Source organism: Eutrema salsugineum, unplaced genomic scaffold, assembly GCF_000478725.1.
Source record: "Eutrema salsugineum unplaced genomic scaffold, Eutsalg1_0 scaffold_2, whole genome shotgun sequence".
Lineage (NCBI taxonomy): Eukaryota > Viridiplantae > Streptophyta > Magnoliopsida > Brassicales > Brassicaceae > Eutrema > Eutrema salsugineum.
Window position 1 is genome coordinate 9,305,923 of NW_006256829.1, and position 20,922 is coordinate 9,326,844.

Sequence of the window (20,922 nt, forward strand, 5' to 3'; positions counted from 1 at the left end):
TTTCTATCAATTTATTCGATATTCTAAACCATAACGATATATTTGGATAGAAATTATGTAAGTACGCAAAGTTTTTTAATGTCTTAGTGAGAAACTCAAATTGAATAGCCATGATCTCAGCTGAACAATAGTCTGAAAGTTAGAGTCGAAAGGTTACACACATAAGATTGACAATTCTAAATCCCGAACTCATGAGATATTGCTGAACTCAGAGAGTACATGTTTGTTCTCAAAGGACATTAGAACAGAGTCTGGGGAAAAATTGCAGTAAATACTACTACAGACGACATGCAGCACGAACCCTCATCCTTTTGACTCGTGTTTAAAACGGCGTGAGAAGGACCCTGCAAGATAAGTTCAAAGGAGAGGGAAATTGGTGAGGCAAAAGTGATTGATACGAAAACAGAAACTGGGTACAAAGAATCACGACAAGATTCTAGTTAAAAAATCATGAAAACTGGAGTTGCTTCACCTCTTCAGAGTAAGAGATAAGGCTCTATGCCCATCTAATGACAAGTAATTTCTACATTCAACAGTTGAGACCGATGGATAAACTATAACCAGCGCCAAGGTGGGATAATAGTTTTTTCCCGCAGCGACTCGCACAACTTTAATCTTTGTAAGAAGCTACCCGAGGTTCAAATGTGACAAAGGCATGAGAACAAAGAACTTAAGAGAAACACAAGACTGGTTTCATCTGCTCTGGTAACTAGTTGATCCAGTGAACTACATAGATAGACCTTGTGAGGATATCTCTTGAACAGAGATCTCTGGTATAGACTATAACTAAATAACCATCAGTGAACTAAGAGTGAGAAGAACAACCACAAACGTAAGAGAGTACTAGAATCCATGATACCTATAAATTTTCTAAAGAGTAGAAATTTAGACATGGAGCAACAAAATGATGAACCTGACAAGCTCTTAAATTCCATTATCTAAAGAAGATGTTAAAGCAGCTAATTCAATCAAACTACTACAACCTACACAAAACAGCTAAGCCTATCTTCCAATTCCGATTATCACATTTGGGAAAGCTCAGAGAGAAGCCTAACCTTGAAGAAAACTAGCGGTTACGCTCTGGAGGCAAAGGACGGTTAAAGCCACCGCGACGGTTCATGTACTGTCTTGGCTGCCGCTTGGTCACAGCCCTAATCCCACTGACGTCGGCGCCTTCAACTGGCTTCCCTTTCGTCGAGTCAAATCCAGTTGGAATCCCTAACATCTTCATCATCTCAATCTCATTAACATCCATTCCTTCCTCCGTCTCGCCACCGCCTCCGCCTTTGTCAGCTTCGTTGCCTCCGCTAGGTTGTTTACCCTTCTTCTTAGCAGGCTCTTTCGCAGCCTCGTCGACGAAACCAGGCACATCTCGTTTGCGATTCTTTTCCTTCTCATCGTCCACTGAACCCTGGCGAGGCCGTTTCCGCGACGGCGCATCGGGAGAGGGAGTCCTGCGCCTGTGGTGTCGATGACGGTCAATCGAGCGGGAACGAGAACGGTACCTCTCCGGAGAACGCACGTGGCGAGGAGGACGAGCGTGGTGGTCTGGAGTTCGAGATCGGGACTTCTTGCTCCTAATCCCTCGGTCACGGTCACGGTCCCTCTCTCTGTCTCTTTCCCGGTCTCGATCACGGTCTCGGTCTCGGTCACGGTCTCGGTCACGGTCACGGTCGTCTCTATCTCGGCGTCTATCGCGGTCGCGGTCGCGTTCACGGTCCCTATCCCTCTCTCGTTCGCGTCGGTCTCGCTCTGACATGGTGGTGATGCGAGTGAGGACGGTGGTTGTGTCAGGGTTTTAAGCAACTTTCACCGAAGTTGGATTTTTCTTTTTCTCAATTGTGATTTTTTATGATAACCTTTTGTAATCAAAATGTAAAATTTGAATAGCCAATAGGGCTTAACGTTTGGATTTGAAAATTACGTTTCAGACTTTGCGATTTTAGTCCAGTACATACATATAGAGAATCTTATTAAAATTTGTAAAATCATAAATAAAATTTACAGAATATGAACACAAATGCACTCCTCAAAAGCTTCAGACTTCAAAGAGAACAACAGAAACAAACCCCTAGAGAGTGAGAGAGAGATATCACATTTCCACTATTTATATAAAAAGCACTAAAAGTCCTAAAGGAGAAGAAGAAAAAGAAGAAGAAGGACTAAAAAAATATGATCAGCACCAAAGTCCCACCACATAGTCTCTCTCCCTAAAGCTCAGTATCCTAAACAGAAGAAACCTTTCCACCTTCTTTCTCTTAAATTCATAGGCTCCTGCTGTTTGGTTCTTCTACGTGAGATAGCTCGCTAGTGATAACTCGTGTAGCTCACTTAGCATCCACTCTTCTCCGGTCTGACCACCCAGCACTATAGCTCGTGTTCCTCCCACAACACAAGTGCCATGTCCCCAAGCAAACCGCGGTGGTCTCCCCGGAATGTTTAGTATTCTCCAAGTGGGCTTCTCTTCCGTTGGGTCAAGTAGATATAGCTGAGACGCTGAGTGAAGCCCAGCCACCGAACCACCAAAGATCAATATTCTGCCTCCCGGGAGGTTAACCGCTACGTGGTCCAGCCTCGGCGGTGGTGCTACTCCTCCTGGGTTTCCTGCTCCGGGCATTCCGCTACCGGTCACACACCTCCAACAAGGCTCTTCTTCGCTTAGATCCATTGTGAAGACATCGCTTGAACGGAATCTCAAAGGCCCGCTTTTGGCCAGACCACCAAACATCAAGATCTTTCTCCCTCCGTAAACCGATAACGTATGGCCTAACCGGGAAGGCGGAGTCCAGGCAGCTGGGATCTCCCTCCACACTGGTTTCTCCATTGAGAGGTCGAGGAGAAACGTATCACTGAGAAGAACACCAGAGTCTGCACAACCTCCGGAGACAATCAGTTTGCTTCCGTCAAGGGTGCACGAGCTGTGCCATGATCTTGGTAAAGGCGGAGCCAGACCCGAAATCTCCCTCCAAGAAGGCGGCTTCGCATCCAGATTCAAGACAAACACATCGTTTAACAAACCTTGCTGTCCACAACCACCGAATACAACCAGATTGGAGCCATTAACGCAAGTGAGCGTGTGTCCCCAGCGTCCTGGAGGAGGGGAGCTCACTTTGACATGTTGCCATTCAGGGAAATCCGAATTCAGATCTAAAACAAAGGTATCGTTCATAGGCTGCATATTCACACCTTCTCCTCCAAAGAGCACGACCCTGTTCCCGACAGCACATGCACTAAAATTACATCGAGACGGCTCAACAGCACCTCCAACAGTAAGTTTTCTCCAAGCTGCAGCTTCAAGGGTAGTCAGTTCTCTGGCTAGGCGGCCCCAACCGAGTCTTTTTGCGCCAGGAACAGTCTCTAATACGCGTGTTGTCTCGCTGCCCCAAGCATTCTGACAAACTCTTCGCCAAAGATCCTCGTTCTTTGTCAACACATATAGCCTGCGACATACCGAGCTAACAGATGCAACGTCTCTTGGTGTCAGGCGTGACAATATCTTCATAGACACAACCTCGTCACTCAGCTGGAATAACCCGCACATCCCTCTGCTAACATTCCGCTCCGCAGCGGCTAAAGCTGAGTATATACCATCGATTGATTTTTCTTTTGTTGAAGAACCTTGAACTGGTCCAAGGTCAATGTCTGTTTCGATGAAGAACTGGATTCCAATTATATGGGTGATGGTATCATCGTCTCCATAAATTGGGGTCAGCCGCAATCTATTCATCAGCGGAGATCCATCTTTACTAAAGTTCAATAACTCGCCTTGGAACTCAATACCCTCATCAATACATTTCCTTATCTCGGAAACAACCATAGAATCAACTAAAGGATGCCTTCTTTTAGCAAACGGCCCTCTACATTGCAAGAAGCGACTGTAAAATTCAGAAAAAAACAATTTTAGAAACAATATGAGATCAAGAAACAAAGTTATCTCTGACTTAGTGATACGCAAAAGCAATGGACAAAAATTTGGCTGAGCATAGAGAGACTGAAAAAAAAAAACCGAAAAACACCAAACAAGCATAGGTTAAAACATAACCATAGCAACTAATCTGAATAGACTTCTTATCATGTGAACAAAATAGTTCCTCCTTGTCAGATTCTAAGCTTACCAATACCGGGAAAAGAAGGAACCTACTAGCACTACGGAAAACTAACTGTCACAACTAAAAGTAATGTACTTAAAAACTGTATACGATGAGCCTGCTAGTCATTGGTTGACAACACATCAACCATCTGAAACCAGTGTCTGCATTGGTGTAGAGTTTATTGTGTTATGACCCCGAAAAACTACACAGGGATAGCTCGCTCATCTAGAAAGCAGCTGAAACAGCTAAACCACAGAGCTATTTTAATATCAACAGAACAATCACTGAATAACAATATGAGCAGCTTAAGTGCATAGCAGTGAGGCACACATAGAGAGACCATTGTGTCCATCTCTATTAAAAGATTCGCTGCAATTCTGCATAGTAGCGAATAATTATCCAACAATACCGTCTTCGTTCTCATTCCACAAAAATCTTCCGAACTAAAGAGACCAAATCAAGTGATCAATTACATCAGCGTCCTCAGAAGCAGCTTCAGATTACCAAAATCTCTTAATTCACAACAATTTTAAATAAATTCCAACGAAACTCGATTTGAGTAATCACCTCTATTTTCTTTACCTAAACTCAAACCACAGGATCCTTCCTTAATCAAACTCCTCCCAAGTAGCCCATTTCGACATAGTAAAAAACGGGACCAAAAAAAATAGCAATAACCAAAATCAACGAAACTCCTCGCATCAAATTAGAACCCAAAATCCAAAAGATAGCAAAAACGACTTACCAATTTCCTCCGAGAACCTCCTCAGCTCGATACCCAGTAACCATTTCGAAGACGGTGTTGACATAGATGATAGGCTGGTCAGGCTCAACGGCATCAGTTACAACGAATCCACAAGGCGCCGTGTGAAGAAGATTCCCAACCGGAAATGGAATTGGTCCACCGCCGGGAAAAAGACCTCCCTCATCATCATCCGCCGCTGATGAAGCGTCATCGGCGCTCAGATCGGAGCTACTGTCCCACTCCATGAACCTCTAAGGGTACAACAAGAGGAAGTATAGAGAAAATCGGTTCGCCGGAGATAATGAAAACGGCGATTGAAAACAACCGGCGTTAAAACTGTGAAAAGAGCTTGAGAGAGAGAGAGAGAGAGGGAAGATGGTGGAAAGAACGAGTGGTAACCGTCGAGTTTGGTGGAAAAATCTCGGCCGTATGAGTAAAATGGGTTTTAACGGGTCGGTTTTATCCGGATCCGACTTTTCCTATCGGATCGAGAGACGAGGGTTTACAAAAGCCCGTTAGTTATTTAGGCTTTGATTGGTAACTTTGCGGAATGGCGGAATTGCGGAATGGCGGAATTACGGAAAAAATCTTGCGGAATAAATTAAACGATTTATAAGTCGCTTTTCTGCGGAATGACTTTTTCTTTGTATTTTTGTTAAGCAAAAACGCAGTCTGTATTTTTGTGTGTATTTTTTCATTACGCAAATTTTTGCTGATTGACAAAAAACTTGCGGAATTGTGTTTAAAAACGCAATTCCATCATTCCGCCATTTTACAGGTTACCAATCAGAGCTTTAGTTTTTTAGCGGATGCTTACTTCCCAACATTGTGGGTTTATATCTTAGTACAATAAAAGCCCATAAATGAGTTTGTGAGGAAATTTCTCAGATCTAACCTTTTTCTTCTAATGGGTTCTTTTGATATGTAATGAAATTTATTGGCCTACATAAAAAAACATATACTGTCGACCTCTGATATAAAAATCAAATACATCTCATTGCAAAACAGTAGGGAAGTGTCTTGTTATAACAGTAGGTACACCCTCATCGACTATAACAGATTAACAGGTGTGACAGAAGTTGTGGATGATTATGTAATAGTTGTAGTATGGTCTGAAGCTACTACAACATAGCTAGTAGTAGAGAAGACGTTACAGCAATAGATTGACGAAAACTAACTTATCATAATTACTGATGAACCAAATGTGTTTGGTATGCTACCAACTCATAGGCGCAAACGGACTTTTAAACCAAACATCAAACAATTTTAGTAGAATTGAAGTGAACTAAGTTTTTACGTAAATTTAGTTTTTTTTACCAAACTTTAATTTAGTTTTTGATCTACTATCAATTTATAATTACAACTTACAGAGTTTCTCAATCATATGATCATATCTACTCGGACAAAGATCACTTTTTGGGCTTACTATATTATTTTGGGATCACTTTCAAAATCCTTTAAAACTTCCACGCACTCATTTGTCAATATGCCATACAAGTCTTGCAATTCTAGTAGAACCAAAATTACTTAAATCTTTTATTTTCTAGCTAAATGCCGTATTAAGCCAGAGAATCTAATCAGTTACAACTTACAAATTACAATTTGCAATCTAATCAGCTAACTTCACTCAAATAAAAGAAACTCATAAAAGGAAAGATAATACATTATGAAGACGAGCTGACATATATATAATTAAACAAAAATACTTGTGTGTATTCATCTAGTTTTCTTTTGTATTATGAATTTTGCATAATCTAAAAGAGAATAAAACTGATTGCCAAAAAAAAAGTAATGTTTTGATGAAGGTAAGTGCTATAATATTTCCCTAAAAATACATTTTCCAATACTTTTGTCGTTGTAAAAAATCAACTAAAACAATAATTGTATAAATCTATGTTGAAAAGAATTAGTTTTGATGAATAACTTTATATTACATTGTCTAAAAATATTTAAAGATTATATCAAACAAATATTGAAAAAAAGGACGTGAGAGAACAAGTGGGTTTGGTCGGTCGTTTCTTTACACTTTTGCAACATTCTCTATTCATTATCTTCCACGAGATGCTAAAATCCCCCCACTATATTATTCCTTTTTCTTATTTAAAATGTGAAAAAATCCTTAAAAATCATGAAACTTTCAGATATTCACGTATTATAATTTACTAAAGGAAAAATAAAACTATGTAGTTACTACTTACCATTGAGAATACGAAAACGAAAATCACAATCAGCGTTGGTCCAACGATCTTCCAACAAGCAAAAAGCATATGATTCTTTTTTTTCACCCTATATGATTCGATTTCATCATTTGTTCACCACCTCACGTTTGTTTCTTATTTCTCCTTCTCTTGTTTATTCAATATTATTTTTCATATGATTTGTATAGTTTTAATACTCTAGTTGTTGAGCATTGAAAAATAAATAAATATATTCTAGTTTTTAAAGGCTTTTAGTGTGCAACTGTTTCCAAAAGCTAAGTAGTAAGTACAACCTTTTTAAACAATTAAACAAAATCTCTGTAACCTTCACTAGGTTAGGATGAGTTTGTGAGGCAAAATTGTGGTAGGAATGTCGGATCGTGGGACCCAGAGAACATGAGATAACTCAAAGGCAAAGTCCAAAGAAATTACGTCACTGATAGTGGATTGTGTACGTGAGGTTGTACGAATTATTAAAAGTTTGACGGGGAAAAAAAATTAGGAAGAATTTGAGTATAATCCAAAAAATCACTAGATGTTCTATTGTTTTTTTTGTTAAAGCACTAGATGTTCTATTGTGATTTGGGTGGTCATTCTAAAATATTATATTGCTTATAATTGTGACTATTCCATGGTTGCGACTTCGCAAAACACTATTCGATACACATTCCAAGCCACCAATCCACATGTCACTTTATTCTTACTAAATATAATTTTGGTTATGGTTTGAATGTGTTTATTTAAAAATACAGTCACTAAATTTAATTTGATTTCATAGAATACAAACTTATTGCAAGAATCAGCTTCGGTGTCTCTAGCTAACGGAATCCGAGTAACAATAATATTAGACCATCGGCTATAGACATAGTACCGTTGATAGTAATTGATTTTAAGTTTGACTATCATCTTTACTAAAAAATAACGCCGCTGTTTCTGTTTTAGCATATATTCTGGATCTTAGCAGGATAAAGTTGCAGTCGAAAAAAAAAAAAAAGCAGGATAAAGTTGCCATAATCTACATGTTCTTATGTTTATAAACCTAAATATTATTCTATTATCTATGTTAAAAACATCCTATTACGTAAACTTTTAGTTTTATTTGTTTATTTAGTCTCGTCATAGTCAAAGACGATTAAATTCTGGACATTGCTAATAAAGTATTCAAAAATTCTGTTATCAACCAAATTTAGGAGGATATTAATCGGTTAATTATTCCTGGAAGAAATTTAAAACCCATAGTATTTTCCATGAAACTTATATGTTATAAGAAGTACAGTACATTATAAAGATTGAAAGATGAATTTGAATCAGTTTTTTTTTTTCTCAATATATAGCTCGACACAAACTATAGTTAATTTTTTTTTGTTTGTCTGTTCAACTTAATAAGATTCTGTGTTGAGCAAAAAAAAATGAAGTATAAGAAAAAAACAGAATAAATCGAGAGAGATATCTGTAGTAAGACAAGAATGTCCTCATCGATGAATTTCCAATAACAAAACTAGGTCTGGTCTCTAAAAATAGTCAAATGTCAAACAAATCTGACCGAATTAAATATTAATTACGTCAAAGTGATAAATCTGTACTGTATAATATAGAGATTTTATTGTCAACGTGATAAGTTTATCTTTTTTAGTTTTTTTACAAAAGGATCTCTTTGACAAAGCGAGAATATTTTAGTTAAAGCAAAAAGTAATAAAATCGGGAGACCTAAACGGTGTCGCTAAACTACGTGAGGGATATAAATAGAGCCACCAAATAGCCAACGTAGTTCACCTTCACTTGCTCTCTTTACTCCGAAGAATCTGGTTCGTTTCAATTTCCTTTTTCTCTGTCCTTCTTTATTATTTTCTCTTCTTTTTTTTTTGTTTTTATTTTATTTTTTTGTAGTATCTTCATCATCGTTACTTTATTTTGCTTAACTTTTCCGCAATTTTTTTTGTGAATAATTTTAACGATTTTTTTGTGTGTGTTTTTGGTTGTGTTGAAGGCAGAGGGAAACCATGGCGCCTGGTGGCTCCCTCGAGGATATTAAGAACGAGACTGTTGATTTGGTATGATTGTTATACACTGTTAAATTCTGTTTTTTTCTTATTAATTTCGTTGCGTTTGTTTAAGTTGTTTGGTGAATTTATGTTTTGAGTTTGATCATGTTTGAGTTTGATTATGTTTTTGCATAACGCTTCGATCATTAGGGTTCTACACATTCGGTTTTCATCTTGGGCTGTTCTCTTTTCACAGATTCGATCATTGATCTTTATTTTTCATGTTTTGTTCGAGATTTTCTGTTTTGATCGATTACAAAAATAAAAATCCATGAGAAGCTCATAATTATTTTTTGATAGATTTTGCAATTACAGTCTATACAGATGGCAGAATCACGGGAATTTAGTTACAAATATGTTAAGTAGTTACCAAATAAAGCAGTAGTATTATTAAGTAATACTCTTTGCTTTCACATTATTCTTTTTAGAGTTACCTAATTTGAGTATTCATAGAGAAGTTTTAGTCAATTGGTACGTTTTGGAATTTTTCATACACACGGGAAATCGCATTATCAACCGTTTAAACACTTTCCTAGATGAACCTAAATTCCAATCAGCACCTGATTTTCTGGGCTCGGTTAAAAGATCTCTATCTTATATTTACGGATTTGCCCTTAATATTATCTTCCGTTAAAATACTTGGGCCTTTATAATATAGACTCGGCCCTTTGCGGCGCGAATTAACGGATTAAAATATAATTCAGTTTTTGTTAAAAACTTTTGTACTTAATTTATTTCTGATTGTCTTGTTGGACAAAGAGAGATAGATATATGTATAAATAAACGATTTTCCGCAGTTTATACTTACAATATCTCCGGGAACAAGAATAGAAGCTTCTTTTCATCATTAATTAAGTATTTTTGATAAATTTATATGTAGTTTGTTTTGTTCTGATGGTTGACTGTGACTTGCTAGAAAAAAAACATATTTCTTGTTTTTTGCGTAACCGATTAAATAATACTCATTGAGAAAATATGGATCATGTCACGTGTTGCAGGAGAAAATCCCAATTGAAGAAGTGTTCCAGGAGTTGAAATGCAGCAGAGAAGGATTATCTGGAGCAGAAGGAGAAAACAGACTCCAGATCTTTGGCCCCAACAAACTCGAGGAGAAGAAGGTATATACATATATATATACTAACTAACTTATTATATAGTTTATATTGTTAAATGGACTAAGCAAGTGAGTCGAGTGACTAATCTACTTCTCCTTAAACAAAACAAAAAAAAAACAGGAAAGCAAGATACTTAAGTTCTTGGGTTTTATGTGGAACCCTCTCTCATGGGTCATGGAAGCAGCTGCGATCATGGCCATAGCGTTGGCTAACGGCGACGGAAGACCCCCCGGACTGGCAAGACTTTGTCGGAATCGTTTGTCTTTTGGTTATCAACTCAACAATCAGTTTCATCGAAGAAAACAACCGCCGGAACGCAGCTGCTGCTCTAATGGCTGGTCTTTGCTCCCAAAACAAAAGTTCTAAGAGATGGCAAATGGAGCGAGCAAGAAGCTTCAATCCTCGTTCCCGGAGATATCGTAAGCATAAAGCTCGGTGACATCATTCCCGCCGATGCACGTCTTCTCGAAGGAGACGCTTTAAAAGTCGACCAATCCGCTTTAACCGGAGAATCTCTCCCGGCGACAAAAGGTCCCGGAGAAGAAGTTTTCTCCGGTTCTACTTGCAAGCAAGGTGAGATTGAAGCTGTTGTAATCGCCACCGGAGTACATACCTTCTTCGGCAAGGCAGCTCATCTTGTGGACAGCACAAACCAAGTCGGACACTTTCAGAAAGTCCTTACAGCTATTGGAAACTTCTGCATATGTTCCATTGCGGTTGGTATTTTGATCGAGCTCTTGGTCATGTACCCGATTCAGAGGAGAAAATACAGAGACGGTATCGATAATCTTCTTGTGCTTTTGATTGGTGGTATCCCCATTGCGATGCCTACTGTGCTCTCTGTGACGATGGCTATTGGTTCACACAAGTTGTCTCAACAAGGAGCTATCACGAAAAGGATGACTGCCATTGAAGAGATGGCTGGTATGGATGTTCTGTGCAGTGATAAAACCGGGACTCTGACACTTAACAAGCTTAGTGTTGACAAGAATCTCATTGAGGTTTGTGCTAGAGGCGTTGAGAAAGACGAGGTTTTGCTTTTCGCTGCTAGAGCTTCGAGGGTAGAGAATCAAGATGCTATTGATGCTGCTATGGTTGGAATGCTTGCTGATCCTAAAGAGGTAATACAAGTTTCATATAACTCTGTTTTCCTCTGTTTTCCAAGAAAACCACCAACTTATTTTTTCTTGTCAATGTTTGTTTCAGGCAAGAGCTGGTATTAGAGAGATTCACTTCTTTCCATTCAATCCAGTCGACAAGAGAACTGCACTAACTTACATCGATGGTGACGGAAACTGGCATCGAGTAAGCAAAGGAGCTCCCGAGCAGGTAACTAAACCTTGTTCAAGTTTAAGTGATGTTTCTTCTTTGATTTAACCGATTCTTTTGGATGATGTTTTTCAGATTCTTGATCTCTGCAACGCAAGAGCTGATCTGAGGAAGAGAGTCCACACCGCAATTGAAAAGTACGCAGAGCGTGGACTCAGGTCATTAGCTGTTGCAAGACAGGTGAGAAAAACATCACATCTTGTTAATAAACTTTGAAAGATAAACAAAAGAAAAAATATATGATGTGAATTTTGCATTTTTCCTATGTGTTTCTGAATTCCATCAGACTGTATCTGAGAAAACAAAAGAAAGCTTGGGTGATCCATGGGAATTTGTTGGTGTGTTACCTTTGTTTGATCCTCCAAGACATGATAGTGCAGAAACCATTAGAAGAGCTCTAGACCTCGGTGTCAACGTCAAGATGATTACCGGTTTATTATCTTCACTTTTCTCTTTGATCATATATATCTGCAAAAAAGAAACACTTGGATTTCTTCTCTAATGTTGTGTTGGTTTTACAGGTGATCAGCTTGCTATTGCCAAAGAGACTGGACGTAGACTCGGGATGGGATCAAACATGTATCCATCTGCTTCTCTACTTGGTAATCACAAAGACGAGAACCTAGCTGCAATTCCTGTTGATGAGCTGATTGAGAAAGCTGATGGCTTTGCTGGAGTCTTCCCAGGTTGGTTTAAGAGTCTTCTTTTTTTTGGTCTGTTCATAAACTTGCTCTCTTTCTCGCTCTCTACAAGGCCACTTTTGTTTGGCAGAGCACAAGTACGAGATCGTGAAGAAGCTGCAAGAATTGAAGCATATTTGTGGAATGACTGGTGATGGTGTGAATGATGCTCCTGCTTTGAAGAAAGCTGATATTGGTATCGCTGTTGCTGATGCTACAGACGCTGCACGAGGCGCTTCTGATATTGTTCTCACTGAGCCTGGTCTCAGTGTTATCATCAGTGCCGTTTTAACCAGCCGTTGTATTTTCCAAAGAATGAAGAACTACACAGTGAGTGTTGCTCCTCCTATATAGCTCTTTTTTTATACAACCCTTTTCACTTGTTCTTATGTGTTCCTTTTTTTAATCTTCTCTTTTTGACAGATTTATGCAGTCTCAATCACCATTCGTATTGTGGTGAGTATTTAATCATTCTTGTATATATATATTCTTGAATCTTGAATAATCATGAAATGATCTTATGATTTGTCTCTGTACCTTTTTTACAGTTTGGGTTCATGTTCATTGCTCTAATATGGAAGTTCGACTTTTCTCCATTCATGGTTTTGATCATTGCTATCTTAAACGATGGTGAGTTTTTTTCTTTCTCTTCTCTCTTTTAAAAACTTGCTTTTTAAAAGAGAACACATAACTAACTTAACATTGATAATTACACAACAGGAACAATCATGACTATCTCAAAGGACAGAGTCGTGCCTTCTCCTACACCAGATAGCTGGAAACTCAAAGAAATCTTCGCAACAGGCATTGTCCTTGGAGGCTACATGGCTTTAATGACCGTAGTTTTCTTCTGGGCTGCTTACACAACCGACTTCTTCCCGGTATGTATACAAAAACATATATAAACAATCTCTTCTCTCCAATCACAAAAACATATGTATAACTCTGTTTTTCTTTTACTTTTTCTTTTTTCCTTAGAGAACTTTCCACGTGAGAGACTTGAGAGGCAGTGAACATGAAATGATGTCTGCTTTGTACTTGCAAGTCAGTATTGTGAGCCAAGCTCTTATCTTCGTCACTCGATCTAGAAGCTGGTCTTTTGTAGAACGACCTGGATGGTACTTGATGATCGCTTTCTGGTTAGCACAACTGGTAAAGCATAAAACACATGATTCTGTTTCTTCTTCTTCTTGAATCATCATATATTATAAAATTCTCTTGAATGTTTTCATAAACTTTTGGGTCTTTTTTAGGTTGCAACGGGTATTGCGGTTTTCGCAAATTGGGAATTTGCGAGAATCAAAGGAATAGGATTGGGATGGGCTGGACTTATCTGGCTTTACAGTTTTGTGTTTTACCTTCCATTAGACGTATTGAAATTCGCAACACGTTACATACTAGCTGGAACCGCTTGGAACAATCTCATTGACAACAAGGTACGTTTTTTTTGTTTTTCTGTCTTTCTTCTTCTCTAAAATGTGGTTTTACGACCAACAACATATTCTCTTCTTGTCTGAATTTGGAAAAAAAAAATCAAAAAAACAGACAGCGTTTACGACAAAGCAAAATTATGGGATAGAGGAGAGAGAGGCACAATGGGCTCACGCACAGAGGACTTTACACGGTCTTCAGAATACCGAAACTGGTAATGTTTTCCCAGAGAGAGGCGGCTACAGAGAACTGTCTGAGATCGCAGAGCAAGCCAAGAGACGAGCAGAGATTGCAAGGTAATGTTTGTAGATTTTGTTATTATCATTCACAAAAAAAAAAAAAAAAAAAAAAAACTGAGGTTTCTTGTGAGTCAAGTTAACTTTTGTGTGTTGTTTTTTTTTGTTGCTTTGAAGGCTTAGGGAGCTTCATACGCTTAAAGGACATGTAGAGTCAGTGGTGAAGCTAAAGGGACTTGACATTGAGACTGCTGGTCACTACACCGTTTAATAGAAGTTGGACTCAAGTTTTAACCAGAAGATGATTAAGGAAGAAAAAGAAGAAGATCGTTTGTTTAATAGATGACAATGATGATAATGATTTTATGAGAGGAGAGGGAATAAGTTTTTTTTTTTCTTTTTTCTAATGTTTGTGTTAAATTCCTCTTACACTTCGGGGTTTTTTTCTTCTTCTTCCTTGATTTTAGACTTAATTATTATAACTGTGTTTTCAGTTTGCTCTGTGTTGGAGACAAAAGATAAGTTATAATCCTAGGTTTATACAATTGGCTTTCATAAAGTTCTATACTCATGGTTATCATATAGATTCAGCGGCTGTTAATTATTTAAAATTCCAGATTTGACCAAATTTACTTTTAAAATGCTTAAATTTCCAAGATAATTTTTGAAAAATTACATTTAGATTCCATTCTTTTTGCTTTATGGAATCACTAAAGTATGAAGTATGAACTACACGTCTTTATACAAAAAGAATGGAATAACCGAATAAATATATGCCCCATATTTGCTTTGGTCCAAAAGCATATTGGGGTCCGGTTTGACGACGACCGGTTCGATTGTTAATTCAGACCGACTAGATACACATAACCGGATATCATAATCCGTGGATACATGTGTTCTTGACTAGGCCACTAGTTGAAAACCACGTGGCAGTCGCTTTATCACAAACCCAATTACCCAAAGCTAGAAAAGAAACCGAGAAGAAGAGAGAAAGATCTTTAGAACAGAGAAGAAGAGCTTAGAACAAATAACAGAGACAACACAAAAAATGTATTTCGCCGCCATAGCTTCTTCAAGTAAAAGCTTTTTCTTACCAAACTCTCACGGTTTCCGACACAGTTTCAAACCCAGATCCAATATCCACCTCGCTCGTCCCAACTCAATCTGTTGCAAATTTCCACACCACGAAGACGAAACTGATTCTTCCAAGTGATTTTTTGTTTTCATTTTTTAAAGAATTGTTTTTGTTCTAATTTCGAGTTTGCTCTTCTTATTCAGTTAATTTTTATTTCTTAGGAAAAATGAGAATCAGCTGGCGAAATTTGCAATCGCGACGCTAGCGGTTGGCGTTTTGGCTTTGGGATCCGTTGGGGATGCGTCTGCGGCTAAGAGCGGTGGGAGAATCGGCGGTCAAGCGTTTCGTTCTTCAGCTCCTCGGCCTCCTCCAAGAATTAACAACCGATCGAGGTAACATTGAATTTTTTTTTTTTTTAGCTTGAAGCTCTTATCACGATTTTAGTTTACTTATTCAAGATTTATATTTTGGTTACACAATCACAATCTTAAGCATAATAAATTTGTTTTTGACGTCGAAAATAAAATTGTGTTGTTTCTTTCGCCAAATACAAGAGGCTTAATTTATGGGCCTTGTAGGCGTCGTCATAGCACATTACTAAACTTTAAGGCCCGTGTATACTTAATAAATTTGAACCCTATGATTACAATTCGGATCCAAAACACCTAACGACCAACACTAATTACTTTAATACGTTGTCTATAGCCCTAGTTGTCTGTTTCCGTTTGTCGATATGGGTTAGTCTTACGTTTGATGTGTAGCTTTCCAAACAAACTCACAACCTTTTGCCTGATAGTCAGATTATTTGTTAATCATAAACAAAACCAAAAAGTAATCAAAATGTTATAGTATATCTTAGAAAATGAGTGAATTATGAATTTTCTTTTGAAATGTAAAAGCAAACACATGCACAAAAATTAGCGCTTCAGAAACTGACACTTTGGTTCGCTTATATCCTTAACACAATTTTCTCTTCACAGGACCAACATCTACGTGAATCCTCCGGTCGCACCACCTTTGATTGGTGGCTATGGATATGGCTACGGCGGTTATGGATGGTCACCGTTTTCCTATTTTGCCCCTGGACCTGCGGTGGCAGTTGGTGCCGGTGGTGGCTTCGACCTCCTCGTTCTCTTCATGTTTTTTGGAGCCGCTTCAGCCGTGGCTAGAAACTTTTTCCGATCAAGAAATGAAGAAGACGACGAAGATGACTATTAGGGGAAAGAATAAAAATAATTAAAGAGGCTTCTGTAATATGCTATTGTAACATAGTCAAGTATACGAATATATATGATCTTGTGTATAAAATTGTGATGGAAGAAGACGGTTTGTGAACTTGAGAGTATTAACTAACTAACTAAGACCTTAAAATTCATAGACTCAAATTGAAAAAACCTCAAAATTTTCATATTTAGCATATTTGCTCTGTGTTTTTTTTTTGTCTATACTCTATAATACTATAATTTCCATCCTTCTCGATATTCATCTCCATTGAGCTCCAAAAGCAAGTAAATTTTATTTTTTCTTTGATGCAAACAAATATAAAGAAAACGAAATACTTGATTGTTCATTTTATCAGTGTTAACTAAGAAACATAATTAGAGCTAAAACTGGAATCAGTAAATTTGGTAAACAAGATTAATAGTAATAAATCAGATACAAACAAAACAAAAAATCAAGAATAAGATGAAGAAGGCAAAAAGAAAAAAGAGTCAGTGAGGATAAACAAAAATCAAGAAGTTCGGTTAATACTAAGTCCTTGAAAGAGCCAATAAGGTCTCTTCTTCTCTCGATCCAGTGACGTTGTACTTGAGCTGCTCATAGGTGTGTTTGGTCCGCTACTTTCTTGGTTATTACTGTTATTATTGTTATTCTCATTATTATTGCTCTGATTATTACAATTTTCCGATGATGATCTAAACGACGTCGTCGAGGAGTAATCCATGTCTTTGTTCGTAGATGAAGAAGACATTCCAATGCTCAATGTCAATTCTAGTTCGCTCTCTTCGATACGATCCGTCGTCGTCTCTGTTGCTCTAACCACACTTTCGAGGTCTATGCCTGACCAGCTTCCGGTTCTCTCTCTTGAACCGGTTTGGTCTTTGTTGTCAATACTAGTACAATATTGGCTTCTATGTTTGAGTTGTTCCATCATCATTTTCTGTATATTATATACTCTATGCAGCTCTCGTACCTGCGATTATCACTTTGTTATATAGATATTTATCTCAACAATTTAAAGAATGATCTCGATAAACCAAATTGGTCCAATCCAACCCAAACCAAGCGGACAATTATATATATATATATATTAATATATAGATATGATATGGAATGGATATACTGAATTTTATATATACAGTAGTAGATTTACCTAGTTTGGTTATTTTAAAAAAAATCGAAAAATCTAAACCAAAACTGAACATGAAACCGTATTGAAATACCAATCCATATGTATGCAACATATATTTATGCATGTGTATAAATATGTTTAAGTATAACGTACCTGTTGCTTGAAAATATCTTCTTGGGCTTGCATTGTATGTCTGATGGATTCAGCATTTTGCTTTTCAAGAAACCTATCCATTGACCTTATAACAAAAACTCCTTCTTCCTCCTCTTTGTCGTCTGTCGTCAACGTCTCTTTTGAAGATCTTCGTTGACCATTAACACCAAATCTGATGAATCCACTACGATCAACACTCTTTAAGCCAAGTGAGTTTGTCGTAATTCGCTCAACGATCTTTGTTCCCATGCCTGAAACGTAGAGTCACGCACTTCATAACCATTTGATGATTCATAAAATACAAAAGAACCCTAATTTCACTTAAATTGCATATGTGAGTGTGTGTGTGTGTGTGTGTGTTTGTATACATGTGATTATGATGTTGATGGAGTAATCGTCAGAAGCCACTAGTTCTTGAAGTGAAGGGTTAATAGACAAAAGAAGGTTGACTAGTGGGACACGCTTTTGAGTTTGATTAGATTCTCTCATGTTCTTTTGTCTCAAAGCCAAGTATTTTTAAATACCGAATCAAAATGTCTTCCTGATCACCAAATCAATGGATAGAACAAGTAGACCACAAATTATTGGGGTTATATTTAAAAATAAATTGTTAGAAATCATAGATTTAGAAGATTTACTTTTTATAAATTGAAAATGACTAAGCTAATTTTTTGACAAAAAAGCAAGCTAATTTTTTTTTTTTTTGCTTATCCAATTGAGTTTTGTCTGTTTGCTACTTTCTAGTCATTTCAAAGAAAAATAGTTATAATTCATACGTTATTTCAGATATAATATTAAAAAAAGCATTGAACAAATAATACAATTAAACCCACCATGACAACATTAAACACGACTTGTCCCACCAGTAGGATAACGTTAGAAAACCTTATTCAAAAAATAAAATTGATTTAATTACTTTCATAACTAATGCAAAATATCTTAATTATCATTTGTTTTATAGTACTATATATATTAATTATCCATGAAAAAGCATCGAAATGAAAAAAACAATTTAGCTTATTGTGGTAATTGGTAAACGATTTGAAAATAATACTCTGTTATATAATTGGTGAAGTGATTGATGCGAACTAGTAGTACAACAACAATATCATTTTCACTACTAAATTTTAAAATAGAATGATTCGAGTCATAAAATTGCAATAAATAGAAAATATGTGGTGAAAGGTTGTTGGCAAAGGACGGAGGAAAAAAATGGAGAGCAAGTTGTTTATTTTTTTTTTTGTTTTTCATTTTGGATAAGCATGGAATATGAGAATGATTAAGATAAAATAGATAGAGACATGGGAAAAAAAGCAACAATAAACACTAGTCGACCAGTCGATTTAAAATCAATAAAACAGGAATTCTAACTATTTAGTGTAACTTGATGATCATGCGAATATCACCTAAGTTTTTTTTGCCATTATTAAAATAAATAAATGTGAATTTATATACGTAAAATTGGTCACATCGTTCATTATGTTCTTGCATTCATGCGAAGAGGACTGTATCACCTAAGTTTCCACTTATACATGTTTCCTTCAATGTTTTTAAAAGTTGTCTACACACAAATCATATCAATAAATAAATATCTATGACTCATGTAGTCATGTACTCACATATATACACACGCGCGCTAGGACACAAAAGACATGAAAGGATCACGTCTATGCATCTATATTTGTAGAGAACCAAATTAGATACCCAATAGGATAAGACAAGGACAATAAATTGGATAATAAAATATCTATTTCGCTATCAAAACTTGATTATTTACTATGTCACCGAGGTGTTGAAATTTAAACCAGCTTAAAAAGCAAATGTGTTGACTCTTTTTTCCACACACACACACACACATATATATATATATATATACAGACACATACACACACACTCCCACATATATACATATATACGCGTATAATACATGATGTGCATAGAAAGTATCACTAGTATACAGACGCTGATCCATGGACATATATAACTATATAAGTACACACACATATGCATGTATATGAACGCCCCTTTCTATAGATAGTACGCTCCTTCATCAATCAGTAAAATACGCACATAAATGAATATATTTTTGTTTTGTTAAAGAACAGAAAGAATATATATATATATATATATGGATTATATAAAATCTATAAAATTACCTGAAAAGAAGAGTGGCCAAGCTCTGATTCTCTCCAAAGAAGGTCATTGATCACATGTTCCAAGCTCATGCCACAAAACTCACCAAGAGAAGCCCTTCAAGACGCACACTTACCTTAGTACCTTACTATATGCGTCACCAATTTGCTCCGAAGCATAACACAATAAATAATCCAAAATCTCAGATATCACTTTAGAATTTTGCCAACAATCAATATAGGACTAAAGCAGTGTGGAAGGAGAACTAGAGATATAGAGGAAAGATAGGAAAGAGCGAGAGAGAGAGGGATAATGGGAATTCACAGGTAAGGAAATGCTTAATTTAAATAAGAATTAATATACAAATAATATATAGTGATGGAAGTTAAATAGTTTTAAAGGCTAATTTTGACAGGCTGTGATATTTGTGAAGGGAAGGAGGCCAGGAAAAAGCTGAAGGTTTGTCCATCTAATTCTCCTCTCTCTAACAGACAGACAAAACAGTAACTCCTTTTAATATAAATATTATGGATTTACTAGCTATACAGTATATTTATCTCTTACTTGAGAGTCCACCATCCTCTGAGAAGATCTTCTGTTAATTTAAATGCCACAAAATAAAATAGTGAAAGAAAAGTTTTTACTATGTTATAGTTTTATCTCAAAATATGAAGTCCAATAATTTACATATATTGCGTATTATTGATAAAATATAGAATCCTAAGTCTTTGAAAGTAGATTCTGAATATTATGTGTAGATAAGTTTCTTATAAGCAGGGGTATGCAATAATTGGTTGTGTCGATATAATATATATAACACTGATCAGAAGATCAAGAGGATTTGGACAAATGATGAAGCCCAAAAAATTGATTTCTTTAGCCAATATATTCCAGACAAGCCCTCACTGGACATGATCAAGATATGCATGTAACCATATAAACTAAAATAAACAATTAAAATATTATAATAACAACCAATTGAAGACAAAGCTTCTATCTTTTTTCTGCAACAATACAATGTCGTTTTGTTTTCTGTATTATGTCTAGAAATTCAGATGATTCCTTTTTCTATATATTCTTTTAGGGTCCCTTTTCTTATATCAATACAAATAAAAACGTATATATTCTCCACCATCATCATCCGTACTGGGTATTATCCAACCATACCCAAAAAATCCCATGATTATCATTTTTTATCTGACACCATGCAAGTTTAATGAGATAGATCCTCTTATAGTATATCACTTGTTAGATTTTTTACAAATGAAATAATAACTTTTCCATTTTCTTTTACCTGTCTTGAGTTTTTTTTTTTATAAAAAAAAACTAGCTTACGTAATG

At 36.6% G+C, this 20,922-nt stretch overlaps 5 protein-coding genes across 5 annotated transcripts; 2 read left to right on the plus strand and 3 right to left on the minus strand.

Annotated features, from left to right (window-relative positions):
- Positions 1-81: 81 nt before the first annotated feature.
- On the minus strand, positions 82-1,842 carry LOC112086724 (U4/U6.U5 small nuclear ribonucleoprotein 27 kDa protein). The gene is made up of 2 exons (XM_024156186.1): positions 1,056-1,842; positions 82-344 (listed from the first exon to the last, which is right to left on the minus strand). Exon 1 carries the CDS (start codon positions 1,757-1,759, stop codon positions 1,067-1,069), a length of 693 nt encoding a protein of 230 aa, XP_024011954.1. The 5' UTR covers positions 1,760-1,842; the 3' UTR covers positions 82-344; positions 1,056-1,066.
- A 131-nt stretch (positions 1,843-1,973) lies between these two features.
- LOC18017097 (adagio protein 1) lies at positions 1,974-5,229 on the minus strand. Its single transcript, XM_006401149.2, has 2 exons — positions 4,837-5,229; positions 1,974-3,875 (listed from the first exon to the last, which is right to left on the minus strand). The coding sequence occupies exons 1-2, from the start codon at positions 5,079-5,081 to the stop codon at positions 2,291-2,293; spliced, it is 1,830 nt and encodes a 609-aa protein (XP_006401212.1). The 5' UTR covers positions 5,082-5,229; the 3' UTR covers positions 1,974-2,290.
- Positions 5,230-8,779: 3,550 nt separating this feature from the next.
- Positions 8,780-14,429, plus strand: LOC18017098 (ATPase 3, plasma membrane-type). Its single transcript, XM_024156804.1, is given in 18 exon segments — positions 8,780-8,839; positions 9,022-9,085; positions 10,075-10,194; positions 10,312-10,416; positions 10,418-10,534; positions 10,536-11,312; positions 11,398-11,520; positions 11,596-11,700; positions 11,807-11,951; positions 12,042-12,206; positions 12,292-12,530; positions 12,624-12,656; positions 12,749-12,830; positions 12,921-13,081; positions 13,179-13,352; positions 13,454-13,636; positions 13,746-13,927; positions 14,045-14,429. Coding segments are annotated over 17 exon segments (2,856 nt in total). The 5' UTR covers positions 8,780-8,839; positions 9,022-9,034; the 3' UTR covers positions 14,139-14,429.
- A 411-nt stretch (positions 14,430-14,840) lies between these two features.
- LOC18017099 lies at positions 14,841-16,321 on the plus strand. Its single transcript, XM_006401151.2, has 3 exons — positions 14,841-15,076; positions 15,164-15,334; positions 15,923-16,321. The coding sequence occupies exons 1-3, from the start codon at positions 14,916-14,918 to the stop codon at positions 16,158-16,160; spliced, it is 570 nt and encodes a 189-aa protein (XP_006401214.1). The 5' UTR covers positions 14,841-14,915; the 3' UTR covers positions 16,161-16,321.
- Positions 16,322-16,540: 219 nt separating this feature from the next.
- Positions 16,541-19,940, minus strand: LOC18017100 (uncharacterized protein DDB_G0286447). Its single transcript, XM_006401152.2, has 3 exons — positions 19,605-19,940; positions 17,449-17,699; positions 16,541-17,136 (listed from the first exon to the last, which is right to left on the minus strand). The coding sequence occupies exons 2-3, from the start codon at positions 17,695-17,697 to the stop codon at positions 16,675-16,677; spliced, it is 711 nt and encodes a 236-aa protein (XP_006401215.1). The 5' UTR covers positions 17,698-17,699; positions 19,605-19,940; the 3' UTR covers positions 16,541-16,674.
- Between the last annotated feature and the right edge of the window lie 982 nt (positions 19,941-20,922).

Excerpts from the sequence above, each read along its gene's own strand:
- LOC112086724 (XM_024156186.1), bottom strand. The coding sequence starts at position 1,759 with ATGTCAGAGCGAGACCGACGCGAACGAGAGAGGGATAGGGACCGTGAA.
- LOC18017097 (XM_006401149.2), bottom strand. The coding sequence starts at position 5,081 with ATGGAGTGGGACAGTAGCTCCGATCTGAGCGCCGATGACGCTTCATCA. Across the intron at positions 3,876-4,836 it reads GAGGTTCTCGGAGGAAATTG|TCGCTTCTTGCAATGTAGAG; the intron begins GTAAGTCGTTTT and ends TGAATTTTACAG.
- LOC18017099 (XM_006401151.2), top strand. The coding sequence starts at position 14,916 with ATGTATTTCGCCGCCATAGCTTCTTCAAGTAAAAGCTTTTTCTTACCA. Across the intron at positions 15,077-15,163 it reads GACGAAACTGATTCTTCCAA|GAAAAATGAGAATCAGCTGG; the intron begins GTGATTTTTTGT and ends TTTATTTCTTAG. Across the intron at positions 15,335-15,922 it reads AGAATTAACAACCGATCGAG|GACCAACATCTACGTGAATC; the intron begins GTAACATTGAAT and ends TTCTCTTCACAG.
- LOC18017100 (XM_006401152.2), bottom strand. The coding sequence starts at position 17,697 with ATGGGAACAAAGATCGTTGAGCGAATTACGACAAACTCACTTGGCTTA. Across the intron at positions 17,137-17,448 it reads AAGATATTTTCAAGCAACAG|GTACGAGAGCTGCATAGAGT; the intron begins GTACGTTATACT and ends TGATAATCGCAG.